Source organism: Pseudophryne corroboree, chromosome 7 (assembly GCF_028390025.1).
Source record: "Pseudophryne corroboree isolate aPseCor3 chromosome 7, aPseCor3.hap2, whole genome shotgun sequence".
NCBI classification, from domain to species: Eukaryota; Metazoa; Chordata; class Amphibia; order Anura; family Myobatrachidae; genus Pseudophryne; species Pseudophryne corroboree.
In genome coordinates, this window is record NC_086450.1 from 85,693,097 (window position 1) to 85,717,332 (window position 24,236).

The window sequence follows — 24,236 nt, forward strand, 5'->3', positions numbered from 1 at the left end:
GGATGCAAATTGAATACGGGAATGTTGGATCCTTTCCGTCGGAAAGGATCAGACATCAAATGAATATACCCCCAAGTCTCTAAACTGTGAGATATAGCTGTGACAGGCTACTTGGAGGCTACTTAACCCAGACTGTATCAAGTGGTTGGCCCACAATTGACCTGAAGCTGGACTATACTGACAAGTCAATTGATCTGCACCTTAGCTGCCTTTTGAGGAACCTCCACGTGCCATAGCATGCTTTTCTGCAAGGTGGCAGTGGGTCTAGTGGTCTCAAGGCACACTCCAGGGACAGCTGAGGTGGTCTTATTCTGGGTATGAGTCAAATAAGGACTAAAAACCATTAAAGTTTAAAGCATCATGCACCTACCTGTGCTATTTAAGTATAAAAAGAGGTGGGTGAGGGTAGCTAGAAATTCCATCCAGTGCTGTGTTTCATGATTGGAAACAAATCACTGGTCCTCAGCTACTTTTAAGTAGTCTGTATTTCTATATAATTTCAGTTCAATAGTCATCTATAAGCTTTCCTCAGTAGGATGAATAATTCTTCTACTTGAGTATCAAGTTACCACCAAAAACAAGAGCAAAATCTCCAAGAGTTAAGACAAACATATTGAAGAGGAGAGAATCTAATCAAAGAATGAACTGGATGGATCAGTTTAAGGTTCTAGCAGTATAACTAGCTCATTACCTCAAATTACCTGTAACTATTGATTTAGACACAGCTAATATGCAAGATGGGTAATTTAATTGCCCAACTAGGCATAATTTAGAAGTCATGTCACATCAACCCTGGTCAAAATATAACATTCTATTAATAGAATTAGCCTAAAAAGTCTTAATATCCCTTATCAACCTTCTACTTAACACATACACCCAAAATGGTGTTTTAAAGGATTAAGATGCATTTCAGGTCTTCTATATTCTGCCATGATATGCCCTTAGGTGGGCTACCACAAAAGCTGCATTTACTATCTACTTTTGGGAGAGGGTAATTATACCTGCTATACTGCATACAAAATACATTTCAGGGTAACACTATGCAGCTGTTATTTGTGGTGGCACAAAACCAGCATGGTTTTGGAGGCTTAAGTGTACTAATAATGGTTGTCTTAACTGTCCATGAGGACTACTCTCCATGGATGAACACTGTGCTGAAAGAACTCGAGGCAAGCTTACAGATACAAGCCAGTTTATTAGAAAACATACAAGAGGGGGCCAAAAAAAAAAATCTTACGCTGGTTGAGAACGTATCAATTCTGATAAAACTTAAATATGATCATGCAAGAAGTTTCTGGCTAGTTCTATATGGAAAGTTATATAATAACTTTGGCAAAGTAGTGTCAAACTAAACTCAGAGGTTGTCCAAATTAAGGGGGGGGGGAGTTAAACACCAAACCCAATACACATACTTTTGTCATTACATCTATTATCATCATCACTACAGGTACAGCAACAGAAGAGTGACTACTATGGTCTAATACATTCATACAAAATGGCACACGAGGATACTTTACAAAACATTTTAAACATGGAGATCGCAATTAATATTTTAGGCTACCAATCATTGTGCCGACAGGAAGCAAAAACTCTTGACGTCTGACCAGACTGAACCAGACAGTGTTGCTTCGGATAAGAGTAAAACAAATCCGTAAGACATTTCACTAGTTTGCTCGCCTAACATCAGAGACAAAGCTACGTTTACGAAGATGTGGGTTTACAGAAGTTGGAGCTGCAGCCCATAGCAACCAAGTTCCAGCGATCATATACCACATAAATGGTAATCCGAATATGTTTGATATGGCCAACACCTTGACTTTAGTAAATCAAAGTATCTTAATACATTTTGGAACTGGAGAACAAAAAAAAAAAAAAAACCCCAGCAGCCAGTTGTATCACTTGAAATACCACTGGCAAAAGGTTCACTCTGGTCACCAAGTTGCACCTTTGGATACTTCCAGGTGCACGTTGTTAATCTGACTAACTCATGTATAATAAAAAAAAAGCATATTTATTTTAGTTGAGCAATGCTTTGTGCCCTGATAAGTGAAGATACTGAACTACACAAAAGTTGTTTAAAAGTTAAAAATTCCTTAATTCTTTATTCCTGGTTTCACTAGCACAATTTACAGGGCAATACCTGACGTAATGGGGATATGGGAGGAAAAACTACAACAGATAAAAAGACCTCAGGAATGTACATCTAATCAACACTACATTGCATTAATCATCAGCTGCACTGTTTGCAAACTGTGGCTATTACAGTCCTGAACAAGAAATGCCTCCTCTGTATAAGCTGCGGTAACTTTTCTGACTATGGATCATCGCTGCTCCTGAAGATTTTACAGTTCCTCTAATGCACATGGACGACTGTCTCAAAGTAACCTGCAGCTTTCCTGACAACTCCTCGCTCTCTTGCTAAGAACTGTAGCCTGTTGAATGATATAGGACAAGAAGGTTATTACTCAAGTGATTCTTCAGCCAAATCCTATTAGCACAAGACAGAAACAGCCATTAGAAGTTACCTTTTTTTTTCTGTTGTAGATTCAAAACCTTCTGCTGCCGTAGCTGCCACCACCGCTGCCTCCTCCACCACCAGATCCATAGCCACCTACAGAACAGTAAGGTATTAGCTCTAAAAAGGTTTAATTTCCAAAGCCGAAACAAAATCTGAACACTACACACCACCATAGGGGCCGCTGGCACTTCCACTTCCAGAGCTTCTTCCGCTGAAACTTCCTCCTCCACCACCTCCCTTCATGGGACCATAACTGGACTGCTGCTGGCCACCATAGTTTCCAAAGTCATTGTAGTTGCCTGCAAATTGACAAGATTGGTACAAACAGATTTTAAATTAAAAACACATGCCGAGGAATAGAAGGCTTTCAAAAATATATACATACTATTTTTTATTTTTAAACACGTCAACATCTGCACGTGGCTTACTAAACTTCATAAAATTTCAGGCCCAACTTACCGCCACCACCACCGCCAAAGTTTCCGCCTTCATTGTAACCATCATATCCAGAACTGCTGCCGCCACCACCACCACCATATCCGCCTCCCTGGTTTCCATAGCCTGGGCTTCCTCCGTAACCTCTGCCACCATACCCACCAGGGCCACCACCATAATTACCTCCACCTAGATAGAAAGAATAGTACATGATAGGCATTAGGTGAATGTACAGCATCCTGGAAGGGAGTTAAAACAATGGACTTTCCCAATATTATTGAATTTGGAACGGAGCTAGTGGATTAAAGTTCTTTGAAAGCCTAGCGTGGCCAATGGCTGTTAAAGCTATACCCAATAGACAAATGATATCCCAGACTGCTTCAATTAGCTTACATCAGTGGGTGGCCATGGGGTAAGGATGGGTTTTGATGGGGGTGGAAAGAATTTTTATTTACACCCCCATTTGTGATTAAACAAATTCTTAAAATAAGAATTTACTTACCGATAATTCTATTTCTCATAGTCCGTAGTGGATGCTGGGACTCCGTCAGGACCATGGGGAATAGCGGGCTCCGCAGGAGACAGGGCACATCTAAATAAAGCTTTTAGGATCACATGGTGCGTACTGGCTCCTCCCCCTATGACCCTCCTCCAAGCCTCAGTTAGGTACTGTGCCCGGACGAGCGTACACAATAAGGAAGGATCTTGAATCCCGGGTAAGACTCATACCAGCCACACCAATCACACCGTACAACTTGTGATCTGAACCCAGTTAACAGTATGATAACAACAAATGAAGTAGCCTCTGAAAAGATGGCTCACAACAATAGTAATAACCCGATTTTTGTAACAATAACTATGTACAAACATTGCAGACAATCCGCACTTGGGATGGGCGCCCAGCATCCACTACGGACTATGAGAAATAGAATTATCGGTAAGTAAATTCTTATTTTCTCTAACGTCCTAGTGGATGCTGGGACTCCGTCAGGACCATGGGGATTATACCAAAGCTCCCAAACGGGCGGGAGAGTGCGGATGACTCTGCAGCACCGAATGAGAGAACTCCAGGTCCTCCTTAGCCAGAGTATCAAATTTGTAAAATTTTTACAAACGTGTTCTCCCCTGACCACGTAGCTGCTCGGCAAAGTTGTAATGCCGAGACCCCTCGGGCAGCCGCCCAAGATGAGCCCACTTTCCTTGTGGAGTGGGCCTTTACAGATTTAGGCTGTGGCAGGCCTGCCACAGAATGTGCAAATTGGATTGTGCTACAGATCCAACGTGCAATCGTCTGTTTAGACGCAGGAGCACCCATCTTGTTGGGTGCATACAATATAAACAACGAGTCAGATTTTCTGACTTCAGCTGTCCTTGAAATATATATTTTTAATGCTCTGACAACGTCCAGTAACTTGGAGACCTCCAAGTCGCTAGTAGCCGCAGGCACCACAATAGGCTGGTTCAAGTGAAAAGCCGAAACCACCTTAGGGAGAAAATGAGGACGTGTCCGCAGTTCTGCCCTGTCCGAATGGAAAATCAGATATGGGCTTTTGTACGATAAAGCCGCCAACTCTGAAACTCTCCTGGCTGAAGCCAGGGCCAATAACATGGTTACCTTCCATGTAAGGTATTTTAAATCTACCGATTTTAGAGGCTCAAACCAATGAGATTTGAGAAAATTCAAAACTACGTTCAAATCCCACGGTGCCACTGGAGGCACCATTGGGGGTTGTATATGTAGTACACCTTTGACAAAAGTTTGTACTTCAGGAACTGACGCCAATTCCTTCTGGAAGAAGATTGATAAGGCCGAAATTTGAACTTTAATGGACCCTAATTTTAGGCCCATAGACAATCCTGCTTGCAGGAAATGTAAGAATCGACCCAATTGAAATTCTTCCGTTGGGGCCTTTTTGGCCTCACACCACGCAACATATTTTCGCCAAATGCGGTGATAATGTTGTACAGTCACTTCCTTCCTAGCCTTCATCAAGGTAGGAATAACTTCCTCTGGAATGCCCTTTTCTTTTAGAATCCGGCTTTCAACCGCCATGCCGTCAAACGCAGACGCGGTAAGTCTTGGAACATACAAGGTCCCTGCTGAAGCAGATCCCTTCTTAGAGGTAGAGGCCACGGATCCTCCGTGAGCATCTCTTGAAGTTCCGGATACCAAGTTCTTCTTGGCCAGTCCGGAGCCACTAGTATTGTTCTTACTCCCCTTTTCCGTATAATTCTCAGTACCTTTGGTATGAGAGGCAGAGGAGGGAACACATACACTGACTGGTACACCCACGGTGTTACCAGAGCGTCCACAGCTATTGCCTGAGGGTCTCTTGACCTGGCGCAATATCTGTCCAATTTTTTGTTGAGGCGAGACGCCATCATGTCCACCTTTGGTTTTTCCCAACGGTTCACAATCATGTGGAAGACTTCTGGATGGAGTCCCCACTCTCCCGGGTGAAGGTCGTGTCTGCTGAGGAAATCTGCTTCCCAGTTGTCCACTCCCGGGATGAACACTGCTGACAGTGCTATGACATGATTTTCCGCCCAGCGCAGAATCCTTGCCGCTTCTGTCATTGCTCTTCTGCTTCTCGTGCCGCCTTGTCGGTTTACGTGGGCGACTGCCGTGATGTTGTCCGACTGGATCAACACCGGCTGACCCTGAAGCAGCGGTTTTGCCAAGCTTAGAGCATTGTAGATCGCTCTTAGCTCCAGTATATTTATGTGAAGGGACGTCTCCAGGTTTGACCACACGCCCTGGAAGTTCCTTCCCTGTGTGACTGCTCCCCAGCCTCGTAGGCTGGCATCCGTAGTCACCAGGACCCAGTCCTGTATGCCGAATCTGCGGCCCTCTAACAGATGGGCACTCTGCAACCACCACAGGAGAGACAACCTTGTTCTTGGTGACAGTGTTATCCGCTGATGCATGTGCAGATGCGATCCGGACCATTTGTCCAGCAGATCCCACTGAAATGTTCGTGCATGGAATCTGCCAAATGGAATTGCTTCGTAAGAAGCCACCATCTTTCCCAGGACTCTTGTGCATTGATGTACTGACACAGTTCCTGGTTTTAGGAGGTTCCTGACAAGTTCGGATAACTCCCTTGCTTTCTCCTCCGGGAGAAACACCTTTTTCTGAACCGTGTCCAGAATCATTCCCAGGAACAGCAGACGTGTTGTCGGGGTCAATTGAGATTTTGGAAGATTCAGAATCCACCCGTGTTGCTGAAGCACTACCTGGGTTAGTGCTACACCGACTTCCAGCTGTTCTCTGGACTTTGCCCTTATCAGGAGATCGTCCAAGTAAGGGATAATTAATACGCCTTTTCTTCGTAGAAGAACCATCATTTCGGTCATTACCTTGGTAAAGACCCGAGGAGCCGTGGACAAACCAAACGGCAGCGTTTGAAACTGATAATGACAGTCTTGTATCACGAACCTGAGATACCCTTGGTGTGAGGGGTAAATTGGGACATGCAGATAAGCATCTTTTATGTCCAGGGACACCATGAAGTCCCCTTCCTCCAGATTCGCTATCACTGCTCTGAGTGACTCCATCTTGAACTTGGATTTTTGTATGTACAGGTTCATGGATTTCAGGTTTAGAATAGGTCTTACCGAACCGTCTGGCTTTGGTACCACAAATAGTGTGGAATAATACCCCTTTCCCTGTTGTAGGAGGGGTACCTTGACTATCACCTGCTGAGAATACAGCTTGTGAATGGCTTCCAATACCGACGTCCTTTCTGAGGGAGACGTTGGTAAAGCAGACTTTAGGAACCGGCGAAGGGGGAGACCTTTCGAACTCCAACATGTAACCCTGAGATATTATCTGCAGGATCCACGGGTCCACTTGTGAGCGAGCCCACTGATTGCTGAAAATCTTGAGTCGACCCCCCACCGCTCCTGAGTCCGCTTGTAAAGCCCCAGCGTCATGCTGATGGCTTTGTAGAACCCGGGGCGGGCTTCTGGTCCTGGGCAGGGGCTGCTTGCTGCCCTCTCTTACCCTTTCCTCTGCTTCGCGGCAGATAAGACTGTCCTTTTGGTCGCTTGTTTTTATAGGAGCGAAAGGACTGCGGCTGAAAAGACGGTGTCTTTTTCTGTTGGGAGGGGGTCTGAGGTAAAAAAGTGTATTTGCCGGCAGTTGCCATGGCCACCAGGTCCGAAAGACCGACCCCAAATAATTCCTCTCCTTTATATGGCAATACTTCCATATGCCTTTTGGAATCCGCATCACCTGACCACTGTCGCGTCCATAAACTTCTTCTGGCAGATATGGACATCGCGCTTACCCTTGATGCTAGAGTACAAATATCCCTCTGAGCATCTCGCATATAAAGAAACGCATCCTTTAATTGCTCTAGAGTCAATAAAATACTGTCCCTATCCAGGGTATCAATATTTTCAGTCAGGGAATCCAACCACACTACCCCAGCACTGCACATCCAGGCTGAGGCTATTGCCGGTCGCAGTATAACACCAGTATGTGTGTATATATACTCTTCAGTGTAGTTTCCAGCCTCCTATCTGCTGGATCCTTGAGGGCGGCCGTATCAGGAGACGGCAACGCCACTTGCTTTGATAAACGTGTGAGCGCCTTATCCACCCTAGGGGGTGTTTCCCAGCGCGCCCTAACCTCTGGTGGGAAAGGGAATAATGCCAATAACTTCTTGGAAATTAGCAGTTTTCTATCTGGGTTAACCCACGCTTCATCACACACGTCATTCAATTCCTCTGATTCTGGAAAAGCTACAGGTAGTTTTTTCACCCCCCACATAATACCCCTTTTTGAGGTACCAGCAGTATCAGAGATCTGCAAAGCCTCCTTCATTGCCGTGATCATATAACGTGTGGCCCTATTGGAAAATACGTTTGTTTCTTCACCGTCGACACTAGATTAATCTGTGTCGGTACCCGTGTCGACTGACTGAGGTAAGGGACGTTTTACAGCCCCTGACGGTGTCTGAGACGCCTGAGCCGGTACTAACTGGTTTTCCGGCCGTCTCATTTCGTCAACTGACTTTTGTAATGTGCTAACATTATCACGTAATTCCATAACTAAAGCCATCCATTCCGGTGTCGACTCCCTAGGGGGTGACATCACCATTACCGGCAATTGCTCTGCCTCCACACCAACATCGTCCTCATACATGTCGACACACACGTACCGACACACAGCAGCCACACAGGGAATGCTCTAATCGAAGACAGGACCCTCTTAGCCCTTTGGGGAGACAGAGGGAGAGTTTGCCAGCACACACCAAAAGCGCTATAAATGTATATAAACAACCCTAGAAGGTGTTGTTTTTGATATAGGCGCTTTTAATATATCAATATCGCCAAATTATGCCCCCCTTCTCTTTGTTACCCTGTTTCTGTAGTGCAGTGCAGGGGAGAATCCTGGGAGCCTTCCTCACCAGCGGAGCTGAGCAGGAAAATGGCGCTGAGTGCTGAGGAGAATAAGCTCCGCCCCTTTTTCAGCGGGCCTTTCTCCCGGGTTTTAAGAAAACTGGCCTGGGTTAAATACATACATATAGCCTTAATGGCTATATGTGATGTATTTTTCGCCACTAAAGGTATTTAATATTGCTGCCCAGGGCGCCCCCAGCAGCGCCCTGCACCCTCCGTGACTGAATCAGTGAGACGTGTAGCAACAATGGCGCACAGCTGCAGTGCTGTGCGCTACCTTCATGAAGACTGAGGAGTCTTCTGCCGCCTGCTTTCCGGACCTCCGATCTTCAGCGTCTGTAAGGGGGGTCGGCGGCGCGGCTCCGGGACGAACCCCAGGATGACCTGTGTTCCGACTCCCTCTGGAGCTAAGTGTCCAGTAGCCTAAGACTCCAATCCATCCTGCACGCAGGTGAGTTGGAAATCTCTCCCCTAAGTCCCTCGATGCAGTGATCCTGTTGCCAGCAGGATTCACTGAGATTTAAACCTAAAAAAACTTTGTCTAAGCAGCTCTTTAGGAGAGCCACCTAGATTGCACCCTTCTCGGACAGGCACAAAAACCTAACTGAGGCTTGGAGGAGGGTCATAGGGGGAGGAGCCAGTACGCACCATGTGATCCTAAAAGCTTTATTTAGATGTGCCCTGTCTCCTGCGGAGCCCGCTATTCCCCATGGTCCTGACGGAGTCCCAGCATCCACTAGGACGTTAGAGAAAAATAGTGAAGTTTTGATATCTACTCAAACTCGTATCCAAAAAGTACACACTCTTGATTGGCTGCAGCCACAGCGGCCCCAGACTACGACAGGGTCCTTCCCTTCGACTAAGGGCTTACTAGAATGTCTAGCAGGGCTCTGTTTTGTGCCATATGCCGCTCTGACACTGACAAATTACACAATATCCACCCGTTTCTTGGCATGAGATGGGTGACCCAATTTTTTTTTTTGGTCTGTGCACATTCCGGTCGCAGCCTCCCAAGGTGGCAAGAATAAATGTGCAAAGAGGTTCTCGTTTAGGCGCCCAACTGGACTTTTCAAATAACGGCAAGTACTTTGTCAGGTTTAGCTGCTTTACATGGCTAAACCCGGTGCCTTTGGGGCTTTCAAAAGTAATGGGCACCCGATTGGAGCAACAATTGAATTGCTCTGATGGGCGCCCATTACATTGGGCACCCAATAAAACAATTGAATGCCCCCCCCCCCACCGAGGAGAGGCGCGCAAGTGAGCACCACTCCATTGAGTGATAATCAGTACCTACTGAGAAACTGCAGAAGCACTGTTCTAGAAAATCACTAGTTCTACAGTAGAAGGAATAAACTAGACTATTTCACATTGTTTCATAACCAAGAGCTTCACAAAGATGAACATAACAGATTTCTTATTTAGCTTCCTCCATGAGGAAGGAGAACTCTTACCATCTCCACCAAAGCCATTGTATCCATCTCCACCACCACCGTAGCCACCTCTGCCGCCACCACCATATCCACCTGCAGGCAAAAATTGATCGTGACATTTGAATTTCTTCTACAAGAACATGGGCTACAAGTGCGCACAGCCTGGGTCGGTAGTCTTACCTCCTCCCCCTCCTCTGTTACTAAAACCACCACTGCCGCCGCCGCCCCCACCACCACCTCTTCCTCCTCCAAAGTTTCCTCCACTGCTTCCATAATTTCCACCTCCACCTCTACCCATGAAGTTGCTTCCACCACCTCCGCGTCCTAACAGACAAGAAAAGCATGGTCTCCAAAACGGCTAATTAACTGCCAACTAAAGTGCCCATTGGTAGAGCAGATTACCTCTCTGGGTGCTGGCTGTTTGCATCTCCTGCTTTGAAAGTGCTTTTTTCACTTCACAATTGTGTCCATTAATGGTGTGGTATTTCTGAACTGAAAGACAGAGACATAACTTTTATACAGAGAGACTGTATAGATAGAACATACGCTAAACTTTTAATAGCTTAGCAGAACATTAATTTCATATGTACAGATGTGACCACTTACATCTAGCCTCCCTTCACGTTAAATAGCCCTTCTAGTCACGTCATGCCCTGGCATCGCTCTGTAGTGTTGAGCGCCGTTACGTGCAACTTTTCCCATTCATTTGCGTCTTATTTGCAGAAGTATGCCAATAGGACGCACAAGCAGCTTATGCCGATTAAATTAATATGCGGCATGCTTATATTGTGTGTGCAACCATGGCTATATCTGCATACAAAATGGTACCGTGTTTCCCTAGAAAACACTAACGTACCATTTTGTATGCAGTTAGTCGCACAGAATATATGCCTGCCGTATATCACTTTAATCCAGAGGTTCCCAAACGCGGTCCTCAAGGCACCCCAACGGTCCAGGTTTTAAGTGTATCCGTGCTTGGCCACAGGTGACTTAATTAGCACCTAAGTCAATTTGATGTAACCATCTGTGCTGGACCATGGATATACCTAAATCCTGGACTGTTGGGGTGCCTTGAGGACTGCGTTTGGGAACCTCTGCTTTCATCAGTAGAGTCGGCTTTGCGTCCAGCGCGCATAGAGATGCGACTAACACGCATTTTCGGCAAAATTAAAAATGACACCCGATGCTAGTAGAGTTGCACAGGACCTGTCTGCTCACTCACGCCAGGCATCTCCTGCTACGTGGCATATTGAGGAAAGATGTAAGAGGACACATCTGTATACAAACAGACATAGTTTGAAAACGTTTTTCCTTTGAAATTAAAGTATTTCACAGTGTTGTAAAACAGATTCTGACAAACTCTCAATCTAATTTAACAACTCAACCAGTGAGCTAGGACAATGCAGCAGTCCCAATGAAGAATACAGGTGTTCATCTATAAATGAAGCCATCAGGCTGGCCAGGGTGCCATGAAGACTACAAGGCAAACTTAGAACACAGGTAAAAATATTTCACTCACCGACAATCTTATCAACTGTGTCATGGTCATCGAAAGTGACAAAAGCAAACCCCCTTTTCTTTCCACTCTGACGATCTTCCATAACTTCAATGGTTTCAATCTTGCCGTAAGTTTCAAAATAGTCTCTCAAATGGTACTCTTCTGTGTCTTCCTTAATGCCACCCACAAATATTTTCTTTACAGTGAGATGTGCACCGGGTCTAACGGAATCCTATGAACGACGACATTTGTTATTTTTGCGAAACCAATGTTACAAGGTAAGAAACAAAAAAAGATTTCCTGGTGTATTACCTCTCTGGAAACTGCTCTTTTGGGCTCAACAACGCGACCATCCACTTTGTGTGGTCGAGCAGACATGGCAGCATCAACCTCTTCTACGCATGAGTAGGTGACAAAGCCAAAGCCCCTGGAGCGCTTTGTTTGCGGGTCTCTCATAACCTGAAAATAAGGCTGGTTTTAGTAACGATAACATGACAGTGATTGGAATAGCAAGGCATTGATGCATGACACTTATGTTGCAAAAAGGGCAAAGGAGCAGGTCTTTGGAACACTGCATTAAAGCACCAATAACCTTTTACCAGGCAGCAGACTTAGGTGGTGTCAATACACCAATGAGAACAGCTGAAGCAGGATAAACCAGCTATTTACTGCAGGGAGCAGAGGCACCATAATGGTAGGAAAAATTACATGGGAAGGGGATTTGGGTATTACATACTTGCTAGATGGCAATAATGTCACATAACAGCAGATACCGATGGGGTTATGGGGAGTAGTGCATAAGCTTTGAATTTAGTACCTGGCCTCAAAGAGCTCCAACTACACCACCACAATTAGCAGAGACTGATAATGGGGCAGATGTATTAACCTGGAGAAAGGCATAAGGAAGTGATAAACCAGTGATATGTGCAAGGTGATAAACGCACCAGCCAATCAGCTCCAATATGTAAATTAACAGGATCTGATTGGCTGGTGCCTTTATCACCTTGCACATGTCACTGGTTTATCACTTCCTTATGCCGTCTCCAGGTTAATACATCTGCACCAATGTTTGATACAGCAGAGTGGCTCCACAAGACAGATGACTGGTGCAACTGTCTAAGAACACAATTATAATACTAACAATGCTAATTCAACCACTCCAAATGCATATTATGAGAGCTTAATAACTTACTACACAGTCTGTGAGCTTTCCCCATTGTTCGAAGTGTTCCCTCAGGCTGTCATCTGTAGTTTCAAAACTCAGGCCACCGATAAACAGCTTCCTCAACTGTTCTGGCTCCTTTGGTTCATGTCCCTGCATGGCAGAAGACAAATACAATTAAAGATTTTTGAAAATAAACATTGTGCTAGTATACACAAATAAGGTCACATACAAACGATTTTACTAGCAGAAACATGTTTGCTTATGTTAATTATAAAAAAATGTCCGTTCCTATGCCTGCCATCCCAAGATGTTCCAGCCAGTATGAATGCAATAGTCATATGTGAGGAGAACCAGGCCTTGTACACAACATCCAGTTTCATGTCAGGAGTTTAAGTTAGCAGGGGCAAGTTTCTCTTGAACTACAGATACTCCGGCATGAGAACCTTATGGTTGTATTGCGCTTTGATTAGTGCACAACAATTCCATGGAGCCATTCATGGGGTCAGTACAAAACAAGACGTGACATATCAGGAACTGTTTTAAGCTTTACTATAGTGCACATGTTTTCAAACTGTCCTCAGAAACCCACACAGTGCATGTTTGCACATCTCCTCACAGAATCACAGGTGATATAATTACTCCAGCTGTGGACCTTTTAAAATGTTTCAGTGAGTAATACACACACCTGTGCACCTGCTGGGTTACCTGAAAAATGTTGACTGCTTGGGGTCCGGAGTAATGAGCTTCAGAGCCTATGCTATATAGTGTAACAAGAGTAGATGTCTTTAAAAAGACCAAATACAGATCACTGTACCAACACTACAACAGCTGTTTAGGCGCAGCAAGTAAGTGCACACAGCTCTTTGATAGAACCTTGGTTTCTTTACAAACTACATAGCACACATGGTACTTCTATAGGCAAAACTAAATATAACCGTACCTGCGGCTCTAACAGTTTACAGTGCGATTCTGATCTTTTACAGTGTATTTGCAAACTTAGCTTCTATAGCCCTTTTGCACCCTCAAACCAAGCCTGCTTATTATAAACTCTCATTACCACTAGTTCTAAGTGTCTTCGAAAGATATCAGAAAACGCTTTTGTCAGGTGCAGTAAGAATTCCTACTCTATTACACCTAAAAAAAATTTTTTGGGGTGGGGGCAATCACAATATTGGCTTGGAAACAATGTAAACTTACCGAATCTTCCGAAGTCGTCCAGTGTTCCTAATACAATACAGAAAAGATTTTATTTTGACAGAAACATGATCGCCTCACCTGTACAGTATGAGCATATAAACCAGTCACTGACCCTAGCTGTGCAGCCTTCTATAAATCCAAAGCCTTTAGCGAGAGATAGAGATAGATTATATATAGATATAGATATCTATATCTAATTTTATTGTTCATGCTAGGCTGTTTCAGCAGGGCGCCGCAAAACTGCCTGATTTTTGTAAGGGCAAACTCCGCCCCCAGCGTGTAAAGATGCCGTGCGCATGGCATCCATTCATGTTGTGGCAGAGAACTTGGAGGAAGCCTAGCACCTCCGTAGGTACTGGGCACGCCCCCAACAGTGCCGCCGGCTGCTGTAATAACGTCTGCAGGACGCACCGCCTACTTAAATGACGTTTCATGGCCACGCATGTGCCCCCGTCTGGCACCCTGCCTTTTACATTTTTCAGAGGGAACACTAATTTTAATAAATGTAGAAGGCAGGGTGCCAGACAGGGGCACATGCGTGGCCATGAAACGTCATTTAAGTAGGCGGTGCGGCCCGCAGACGTTATTACAGCAGCCGGCGGCACTGTTGGGGGCGTGCCCAGTACCTACGGAGGTGCTAGGCTTCCTCCAAGTTCTCTGCCACAACATGAATGGATGCCATGCGCACGGCATCTTTACACGCTGGGGGCGGAGTTTGCCCTTACAAAAATAAGGCAGGGTTGCGGCGCCCTGCTAAAACAGCCTAGCATGAACAATAAAATATTATATATATATATATATATATATATATATATATATATATATATATATATATATATATACATACATATACACACACACACACACACACACACACACAAGATATACTTAAGATACCCATTGCAGAATAGGGGAAGTTATCCTATATTTATATGGCGCCACAGGGGTTCCGCAGCACCCAAATACAGAGTACATAACCAAAACAGGAAAACAGCAACTAACAGTTGAAGACAATACAGGTTGAGTATCCCTTATCCAAATATTCCGAAATACGGACTTTTTTGAGTGAGAGTGAGATAGTGAAACCTTTGTTTTTTGATGGCTCAATGTGCACAAACTTTGTTTAATACACAAAGTTATTACAAATATTGTATTAAATGACCTTTAGGCTGTGTGTATTAGGTGTATATGAAACATAAATGAACTGTGTGAATGTAGACACACTTTGTTTAATGCACAAAGTTATAAAAAATATTGGCTATAATTACCTTCAGGCTGTGTGTATAAGGAGTATATGTAACATAAATGCATTCTGTGCTTAGATTTAGGTCCCATCACCATGATATCTCATTATGGTATGCAATTATTCCAAAATACGGAAAAATCCGATATCCAAAATATCTCTGGTCCCAAGCATTTTGGATAAGGGATACTCAACCTGTATAAGACAAGCACATGGTAAATAGCTACAGCAGCAGATGACACTGACATAAGTATCAGGGTGACAGGTACTTGCCATTGAAGGTTTAAGTAAGAAAAGGATAAGTTATGCAGTATACACCAATTAAGGACGCACTATAGCCTTGAGAAGACATTTGTAGGGGCAGGAGATAGCTGGAAAATAAGATTTTACTTACCGATAAATCTATTTCTCGGAGTCCGTAGTGGATGCTGGGGTTCCTGAAAGGACCATGGGGAATAGCGGCTCCGCAGGAGACAGGGCACAAAAAGTAAAGCTTTTCCAGATCAGGTGGTGTGCACTGGCTCCTCCCCCTATGACCCTCCTCCAGACTCCAGTTAGGTACTGTGCCCGGACGAGCGTACACAATAAGGGAGGATTTTGAATCCCGGGTAAGACTCATACCAGCCACACCAATCACACCGTACAACTTGTGATCTAAACCCAGTTAACAGTATGATAACAAAAGGAGCCTCTGAAAGACGGCTTCCTACAACAATAACCCGATTTTTGTAACAATAACTATGTACAAGTATTGCAGAATAATCCGCACTTGGGATGGGCGCCCAGCATCCACTACGGACTCCGAGAAATAGATTTATCGGTAAGTAAAATCTTATTTTCTCTATCGTCCTAGTGGATGCTGGGGTTCCTGAAAGGACCATGGGGATTATACCAAAGCTCCCAAACGGGCGGGAGAGTGCGGATGACTCTGCAGCACCGAATGAGAGAACTCCAAGTCCTCTTTTGCCAGGGTATCAAATTTGTAAAATTTTACAAACGTGTTCTCCCCCGACCACGTAGCTGCTCGGCAGAGTTGTAATGCCGAGACCCCTCGGGCAGCCGCCCAAGATGAGCCCACCTTCCTTGTGGAATGGGCATTTACATATTTTTTGCTGTGGCAAGCCTGCCACAGAATGTACAAGCTGAATTGTACTACAAATCCAACGAGCAATAGTCTGCTTAGAAGCAGGAGCACCCAGCTTGTTGGGTGCATACAGGATAAACAGCAAGTCAGATTTCCTGACTCCAGCCGACCTGGAAACTATATTTTCAGGGCCCTGACAACATCCAGCAACTTGGAGTCCTCCAAGTCCCTAGTAGCCGCAGGCACCACAATAAGCTGGTTCAGGTGAAACGCTGACACCACCTTAGGGAGAAACTGGGGACGAGTCCACAGCTTTGCTCTGTCCGAATGGACAATCAGATATGGCTTTGTGAGATAAAGCCGCCAATTCTGACACTCGCCTGGCCGAGGCCAGGACCAACAGCATGGTCACTTTCCATGTGAGATATATCAAATCCACAGATTTGAGTTGTTTAAAACAATGTGATTTTAGGAATCCCAAACTACGTTGAGATCGCCCAGTGCCACTGGAGACATCAAAAAGGGGTTGTATATGCAGTACTCCCTTAACAACTTCCGGACTTCAGGAACTGAAGCCAATTTCTTTCTGGAAGAAAATCGACCGGTCGAAATTTGAACCTTAATGGACCCCAATTTGAGACCCATATACACTCCTGCTTGCAGGAAATGTAGGAATTAACCTAGTTGAAATTCTTCCGTGGAGCCTTCCTGGCCTCACACCATGGAACATATTTTCACCTAAGCGGTGATAATGTTGTGCGGTCACCTCCTTCCTGGCTCTGACCAGGGTAGGGATGACCTCTTCCGGAATGCCTTTTTCCCTTAGGATCCGGCGTTCACCCGCCCTGGCGTCAACGCAGCTGCGGTAAGTCATGGAACAGACATGATTCTTGCTGAATCAAGATCCTTTCTAGTATCTCTTGAAGTTCCGGGTACCAAGTTCTTCTTGCCCCAAACCGGAACCACGAGTATAGTTCTTACTCCTCTCCTTCCTATCATTCTCCATACACTGGGTATGAAAGGCAGAGGAGGGAACACATACACCGACTGGTACACCCACGGTGTTACCAGAGCGTCCCAGCTATTGCCTGAGGGTCTCTAGACCTGGCGCTTCATGTGGGACGCCATCATAACCACCTTTGGTCTTTCCCAACGGTTTACAAACATGTGGAAACTTCCAGATGAAGTTCCCACTTTTCCGGGTGGAATTCATTTATGCTGAGGAAATCTTCTTAGTTGTCCACTCCCGGAATGAACACTGCTGACAGTGTTATCACATGATCTTTCGCCCAGCGAAGAATCCTTGCTGTCATTGCCCTCCTGCTTCTTGTGCCGCCCCGTCTGTTTACGTGGGCGACTGCCATGATGATGTCCTACTGGATCAGCACCGGTTGACTTTGAAGCAGAGGTCTTCCTAGGCTCAGAGCATCGTAAATTGCCCTTAGCTCCAGTATATTCATGTGGAGAGAAATCTCCAGACTTGACCACACTTCCTTGGAAATTTCTTCCTTGTGTGACTGTTCCCCAGCCTCTCAGGCTGGCATCCGTGGTCACCAGAACACAGTCCTGAATGCTGAATGTGCTGCCCTCTAGAAGATGAGCACTCTGCAGCCCCCACAGAAGAGACACCCTTGTCCTTGGAGACAGGGTTATCCGCTGATGCATCTGAAGATGCGATCCGGACCATTCGTCCAGCAAATCCCCCTGAAAAGTTTTTGCGTGAGATCTGCCGAATGGAATCGCTTCGTAAGAAGCCACCATTTTTCCCAGGACTCCTGTGCATTGATGCACTGATACTTGGCCTGGATTTAGGAGGTTTCTGACTAGGTCGGATAACTCCCTGGCTTTCCCCTCCAGGAGAAATACCTCTTTCTGGACTATGCCCAGAATCATTCCTAGGAACAGCAGACGTATCATCGGAAAACAGCTGCGATTTTTGGAATATTTAGAATCCACTCGTGCTGTCGTAGAACTACTTTAGATAGTTCTTTTCCGACCTCCAACTGTTCTCTGGAAACTTGTCCCTTTCAGGATATCGTCCAAGTAAGGGATAATTTAGATGCCTTTCTTCTTTTAAGAATCATCTTTTCGGCCATTACCTTGGTAAAGGCCCGGGGTGCCGTGGATAATTCAACGGCAGCGTCTGAAACTGATATTGACAGTTCTGTATCACGAACCAGAGGTACCCTTGTTGAGAAGGGCAAATTTGGACATGGAGGTAATCCTTGATGTCCAGGGACACCATATAGTCCCCTTTTTTCCGGTTCTCTATCACTGCTCTGAGTGACTCCATCTTGATTTGAACCTTTTTATGTAAGTGTTCAAAGATTTCAGATTTAGACTATGTCTCACCAAGCCGTCTGGCTTCAGTACCACAATATAGTGTGGAGGACTAATACCCTTTTCCTTGTTGTAGGAGGGGTACTTTGATTATCACCTGCTGGAAATACAGCTTGTGAATTTTTTCCCAATACTGCCTCCTTGTCGGAGGGAGCCGTTGGTAAAGCAGGCTTCAGGAACCTGCGAGGAAAAAATGTCTCGACTCTCCAATCTGTACCCCTGGGATAATACTTGTATGATCTAGGGGTCAACTTGCGAGTGATCCCACTGCGCGCTGAGACTCTTGAGACTACCCCCCCACTGGTGGAGGGCTTCTTTTCCTGGGAAGGGGCTGCCTGCTGCAGTCTACTTCCCTTTCCTCTATGTCTGGGCAGATATGACTGGCCTTTTGCCCGCTTGCCCACATGGGAACGGAAGGATTGAGGCTGAAAAGACAGTGTCTTTTTCTGCTGAGATGTAACTTGGGGTAAAAAAGGTTGGATTTCCCAGCTGTGGCCGTGGCCCCCAGGTCCGACGGACCGACCCCAAATAACTCCTTCCCTTTATACGGCAATACTTCCATGTGCCGTATGGGATCTGTATCACCTGACCACTGTCGTGTCCATGACATCTTCTGGGAGATATGGACAACGCACTTATCTTGATGCCAGAGTGCAAATATCCCTCTGTGCATCTCGCATACATATATATAGAATGCATCCTATTAAATGCTCTATATCAATAAAATATTTTTAGTCAGGGAATTCGACCAAGCCAACCCAGCACTGCATCTCCAGGCTGATGGCGATCGCTGGTCGCAGTATAACCACCGTCTGTGTGTATATACTTTTTAGGATATTTTTCCAGCTGCCTATCAGCTGGCTCCTTGAGGGCGGCCGTATTTGGAGACGGTAACGCCACTTGATAAGCGTGTGAGGGCCTTATCCACCCTAATGGGTGTTTCCCAACGCGCCCTAACTTCTGGCGGGAAAAGGTATAACGCCAATATTTGCTATCGGGGTAAACCCACGCATCATCACACACTTCATTTTATTTTATCTGATTCAGGAAAAACTACAGGTAGTTTTTTCACTTCCACATAATACCCTTTTTTGTGGTACTTGTAGTATCAGAAATATGTAACAGCTCCTTCATTGCCCTTAACGTGTGGCCCTAATGAGGAATACGTTTGTTTATTCACCGTCTACACTGGATTCAGTGTCCGTGTCTGTGTCTGTGTCGACCGACTGAGGTAAATGGGCGTTTTTTATAAAAAACCCCTGACGGTGTTTCTGAGACGCCTGGACCGTTACTAATTGTTTGTCGGCCGTCTCATGTCGTCAACCGACCTTGCAGCGTGTTGACATTCTCACGTAATTCCCTAAATAAGCCATCCATTCCGGTGTCGACTCCCTAGAGAGTGACATCACCATTACAGGCAATTTCTCCGCCTCCTCCAGCATCGTCCTCATACATGTCGACACACACGTACCGACACACAGCACACACACCTGGAATGCTCTGACAGAGGACAGGACCCCACTAGCCCTTTGGAGAGACAGAGGGAGAGTTTGCCAGCACACACCAAAAAACGCTATAATTACATAGGGACAACCTTATATAAGTGTTTCTCCCTAATAGCATCTTTATATATATATTTATATCGCCAATTTGTGCCCCCCCTCTCTGTTTAAACCCTGTTTCTGTAGTGCAGTGCAGGGGAGAGCCTGGGAGCCTTCTCTCCAGCCTTTCTGTGAGAGAAAAAATGGCGCTGTGTGCTGAGGAGATAGGCCCCGCCCCTTTTACGGCGGGCTCGTCTCCCGCTCTTTAGTGAAGTTTGGCAGGGGTTAAATATCTCCATATAGCCTCTGGGGGCTATATGTGAGGTATTTTTAGCCAGTATATAGGTTTACATTTGCCTCCCAGGGCGCCCCCCCCCCCCAGCGCCCTGCACCCTCAGTGACAGCGTGTGAAGTGTGCTGAGAGGAAAATGGCGCACAGCTGCAGTGCTGTGCGCCACCTTTAGAAGACTGTCAGTCTTCAGCCGCCGATTCTGGACCTCTTCTAACTTCAGCATCTGCAAGGGGGCCGGCGGCGCGGCTCCGGTGACCATCCAGGCTGTACCTGTGATCGTCCCTCTGGAGCTAATGTCCAGTAGCCAAGAAGCCAATCCATCCTGCACGCAGGTGAGTTCATCTCGTTGCAGTGATCCTGTTGCCAGCAGGACTCACTGTAAAATAAAAAACCTAAGCTAAACTTTCTCTAAGCAGCTCTTTAGGAGAGCCACCTAGATTGCACCCTTCTCGGCCGGGAACAAAAATCTAACTGGAGTCTGGAGGAGGGTCATAGGGGGAGGAGCCAGTGCACACCACCTGATCTGGAAAAGCTTTACTTTTTGTGCCCTGTCTCCTGCGGAGCCGCTATTCCCCATGGTCCTTTCAGGAACCCCAGCATCCACTAGGACGATAGAGAAATAAGATTTGCTGCACTTTCTGGAATAGTGGAAACTACCACTCATACCTAAATAGATAACATTGTCAGCCTCCAGGTGGCTAGAGATGTTAAGGGATAGGGAAAACTAAGTATTATACATCCCAATTTCAGACCCCCATAACCCCTAGTTTGGTATATATAGAAATGTCCCAATGTACTCCGATTCAATACATTAACATGGGAAGGGTACCAGAGATAAAAGTCAGCTGGCAAAGTGAGGCCTGTTCTCACTGCTGTAATACAAAGTAGTAAATTCTGCAATCCCACTTCTTTAATCAACAAAAAAACACTGAATTAATGAAAGTGTAACATTTGTTTATGAAATCAGTCCCTAAATATCACCGATTCATATGACCAGAGGTTATCCTGTGCAAAGAAACCCACCAGGACCCCTCATAATACAAGCTTACTACATACATATATTCTCATTATGTTTGTTATGAAAGAGTTACCCTACAGACAGGGGACAAGCCGCTTAGCAGACCAACTGGATGTTTAGGACTAAGACACCTTTATTTCCATATCAAGCCATCGCAAAGGTCTAATAAGAGGCACAGCAAGTGCGGGATCAGAGGGCTAATGAGATAGTTGGAGCTTTACCAACAGTACAGCATGTGGGCCAGATAAGTCCTGGGGGGCAGTGTGGGACATCACGTGACTAGACAGAAAAGGGAATTAGGGGTTTCCTGCAATTAAATCACAGCAAAGACTCATGAGAGCGAACCCTGGGAATGACAGTAGGCTACTGTAAATCCCATAAATTTATAGAAGCACTGCAGTGTAGCTGCGTGGCCATCCAGCATGTTATGGCGCATGTCATGTAGCAGTGTCCCAGCACATATCACTTAGCATGTTATAGCACACAGCCACCACTAGCATGTTATAGCACACAGCCACCACTAGCATGTTATAGCACACAGCCACCACTAGCATGTTATAGCACACAGCCACCATTAGTTGCCAGCGACAAAAATAAAATATATGGTCCGATTAAAAACAAAACCAAGTGTTTCAGATGTGAATCAGAGCTGATTGCCATTAACACAGGGTCAGAGAGAGACATGGAGTTGCATTACAGAGCCTCCCCCGGCCGGGCACAGCCATGTGCTGCAGGGATGCAGCGCCCTAAGCCCAGTACAACCCTCCCGAGCCGTGCGCTGCACACACCCCACACACACACACACACCCACCCACCAACCATGCCCCGGGGATAAGAGGACGCGCAGGGCCGGAGAGCAGCGCGGTCACCCCGAGCCGGCTCCATCTTGCTTCCTGATCGCCGCCATTTGCTGTGCACAAAGGGGGGATGGGGAGACGGCGCCATCACTGCTGCTAGGCCGCGGCACCCGCAGTGGTTACAGCCCGCCACAGTGTCGGCACCTTCCCGCGGGTCACTCTAGGGCGGACTACAGGTCCCAGCATGGCTGAGAGCGTCACGCCGGGACTGACTAAGCGCTGCCCCTAGGTAACAGCTACCTATCACCCAACCCGCCGGTCACTACTGGCAGCCGTACTCTATGCCGGAGGTTGCGGCCTACCGAGGGCATTCTGCCAGCAGGCCCGGTCCCTGGCGCCAAGCGTGAATCAGCGCCCGAGCCCCCTCCTACCCCCGGCTCTGTGCCACGTAGCGCACCCCAACCGGCACTCACCTCCATTCCTGGCCGGGGCATGGCGCCTAGCTTACTCTCACTGCGACCTCCGCTGCTGAGGAGAAGAGAAAGGACGAGGCACGTTCCCCGCTCACGTTACGGACGCTGGCTCCGCCCCCCTCTCGCTCTGCCGCTGCTGCAGGCCCGCCCACCGCAGGGTCCCGCCATTGTCCGGAGGCCGGGGACCGTGACGTCACGTGCTGGCTCCAGTCCTACCCACCTCATCGGTGCTTATAGCAATGTATTATAACACAGTGGGGGTCATTCCGAGTTGATCGTAGCCCTGAAAAATTTTGGTGGGCTACGATCGCGACAATAGACATGGTGGGGGACGCCCATCACAGGGCTATCCCGCCGTTCATGTAAGTGCAGACCCTCCAACATGACCCGCCCCACTAGGTACAAAATGCTCTGTTTCTGGACTTCCCTCTTAATTTATGATTTCCATCACCTGTGTTGAACTAGTTGAATGATAGGAAAGCTGTTTCTTCACAGGTGATGGCAATAAAAAATTAAGAGGGAAGTCCAGAAACAGAGCATTTTGTACCTAGTGGGGCGGGTCACGTTGGAGGGTATGTAAGTGCCCCCCCCCCCCCCCCCCCCCCCCGCAGAAGTGCAAAAGCTTTGCACTTTAGGAGTAAGGGCCCGTGCACACGGTGAGATTCGGGCTATGGGGGTCATTCGCTCGCTAGCAGTTTTTAGCAGCCGTGCAAACGCTAGGCCGCCGCCCTCTGGGAGTGCATTTTAGCTTAGCAGAAGTGCAAACGAAAGGATCGCAGAGCGGCTACAAAAAAAAAAATTGGGCAGTTTTAGAGTAGCTCCAGACCTACTCAGCGCTTGTGATCACTTCAGACCATTCAGTTCCGGATTTGACGTCACAAACACTTCCTGCGTTCGCCCAGCCACGCCTGCTTTTTTCCTGGCACGCCTGCGTTTTTTTAGAGCACCCCCATGAAAACCGGATACAAAAAGAGATAAACACATAACATCAAGCGCTGAGAATTGGTAAAAAATAAATAAAAAACCAAACCTTCCCTTTAAATCTGAAGAGAAAGATTTCTATGGAAGGCGTTTCCCTTTGGTTCTGAATTGGAGAATCCACTCCTCCATTCACATTAAGAATGATGACATGTAAAGAAAAATACAATACAATGGTGTAGTACGTCTTCACAGGATAACACTTCACCCCAGTGATGTTGATTAGGGAGAGGGTAAGTGTTGAACCTCCACCAGATCTTCACGCAATTAAACCTTTCAACTTAGTGAAGGACAGATCGTACCCCAACTCACAATAAAAAATGGGTGTTACAGATGTATAAAGGTATCTTTATATAGATGTAAAGCTGCTAATCTGATGGGTGTACCCCAACTCACAGTGACTAGGGGTGGGTACAGCATATAAAGGTTTCTTTTGATGTGGTACTTCAAATCACAGCGTACCCCAACTCACAATTCAACAGGTTTTCGTAAGCATATCACGGTTTCTTTCATTCTCCAGATAGCCAAACAATGTGGTTGACATAAAAAAGGGTTTATTCCATAAAAATGGTAATTTCCAGAAAAGTTCATAAAATATTCCCACGAGGAATAAACGTGACAAAAACATTAAAAAAGAGCAGTAATGGACAATCACACCACCTGGTTTGGACACCTGGTATATATCACCTGGTCAAACAGGTTCCGGAGTTCCTTCCTGATCAGGGCATCCAGGGTCCAAAATCCAGATGGGGTGATAGCGGTAAAAAGCTCCTGTCTGCTGCCAATGCGTTTCAATCTCAAGGCCTTGACAAAGATCT

The 24,236-nt window shown here is 46.1% G+C and overlaps 1 protein-coding gene across 3 annotated transcripts; it reads right to left on the reverse strand.

Moving 5' to 3' along the window:
• Positions 1–2,071: 2,071 nt before the first annotated feature.
• Positions 2,072–22,570, reverse strand: HNRNPA3 (heterogeneous nuclear ribonucleoprotein A3). Of its 3 annotated transcripts, none has more exons than XM_063933395.1 (12): positions 22,441–22,570; positions 13,653–13,679; positions 12,483–12,605; positions 11,603–11,749; positions 11,312–11,522; positions 10,195–10,284; positions 9,973–10,116; positions 9,814–9,885; positions 2,978–3,142; positions 2,686–2,817; positions 2,526–2,611; positions 2,072–2,432 (listed from the first exon to the last, which is right to left on the reverse strand). In XM_063933395.1, the coding sequence occupies exons 1-11, from the start codon at positions 22,459–22,461 to the stop codon at positions 2,547–2,549; spliced, it is 1,197 nt and encodes a 398-aa protein (XP_063789465.1). In that variant the 5' UTR covers positions 22,462–22,570; the 3' UTR covers positions 2,072–2,432; positions 2,526–2,546. The 3 variants fall into 3 exon arrangements, with proteins under 3 accessions (XP_063789465.1, XP_063789464.1, XP_063789466.1); XM_063933394.1 differs by lacking the exon at positions 22,441–22,570 and adding an exon at positions 21,990–22,070; XM_063933396.1 differs by lacking the exons at positions 9,973–10,116; positions 22,441–22,570 and adding an exon at positions 21,990–22,070.
• Positions 22,571–24,236: the final 1,666 nt, after the last annotated feature.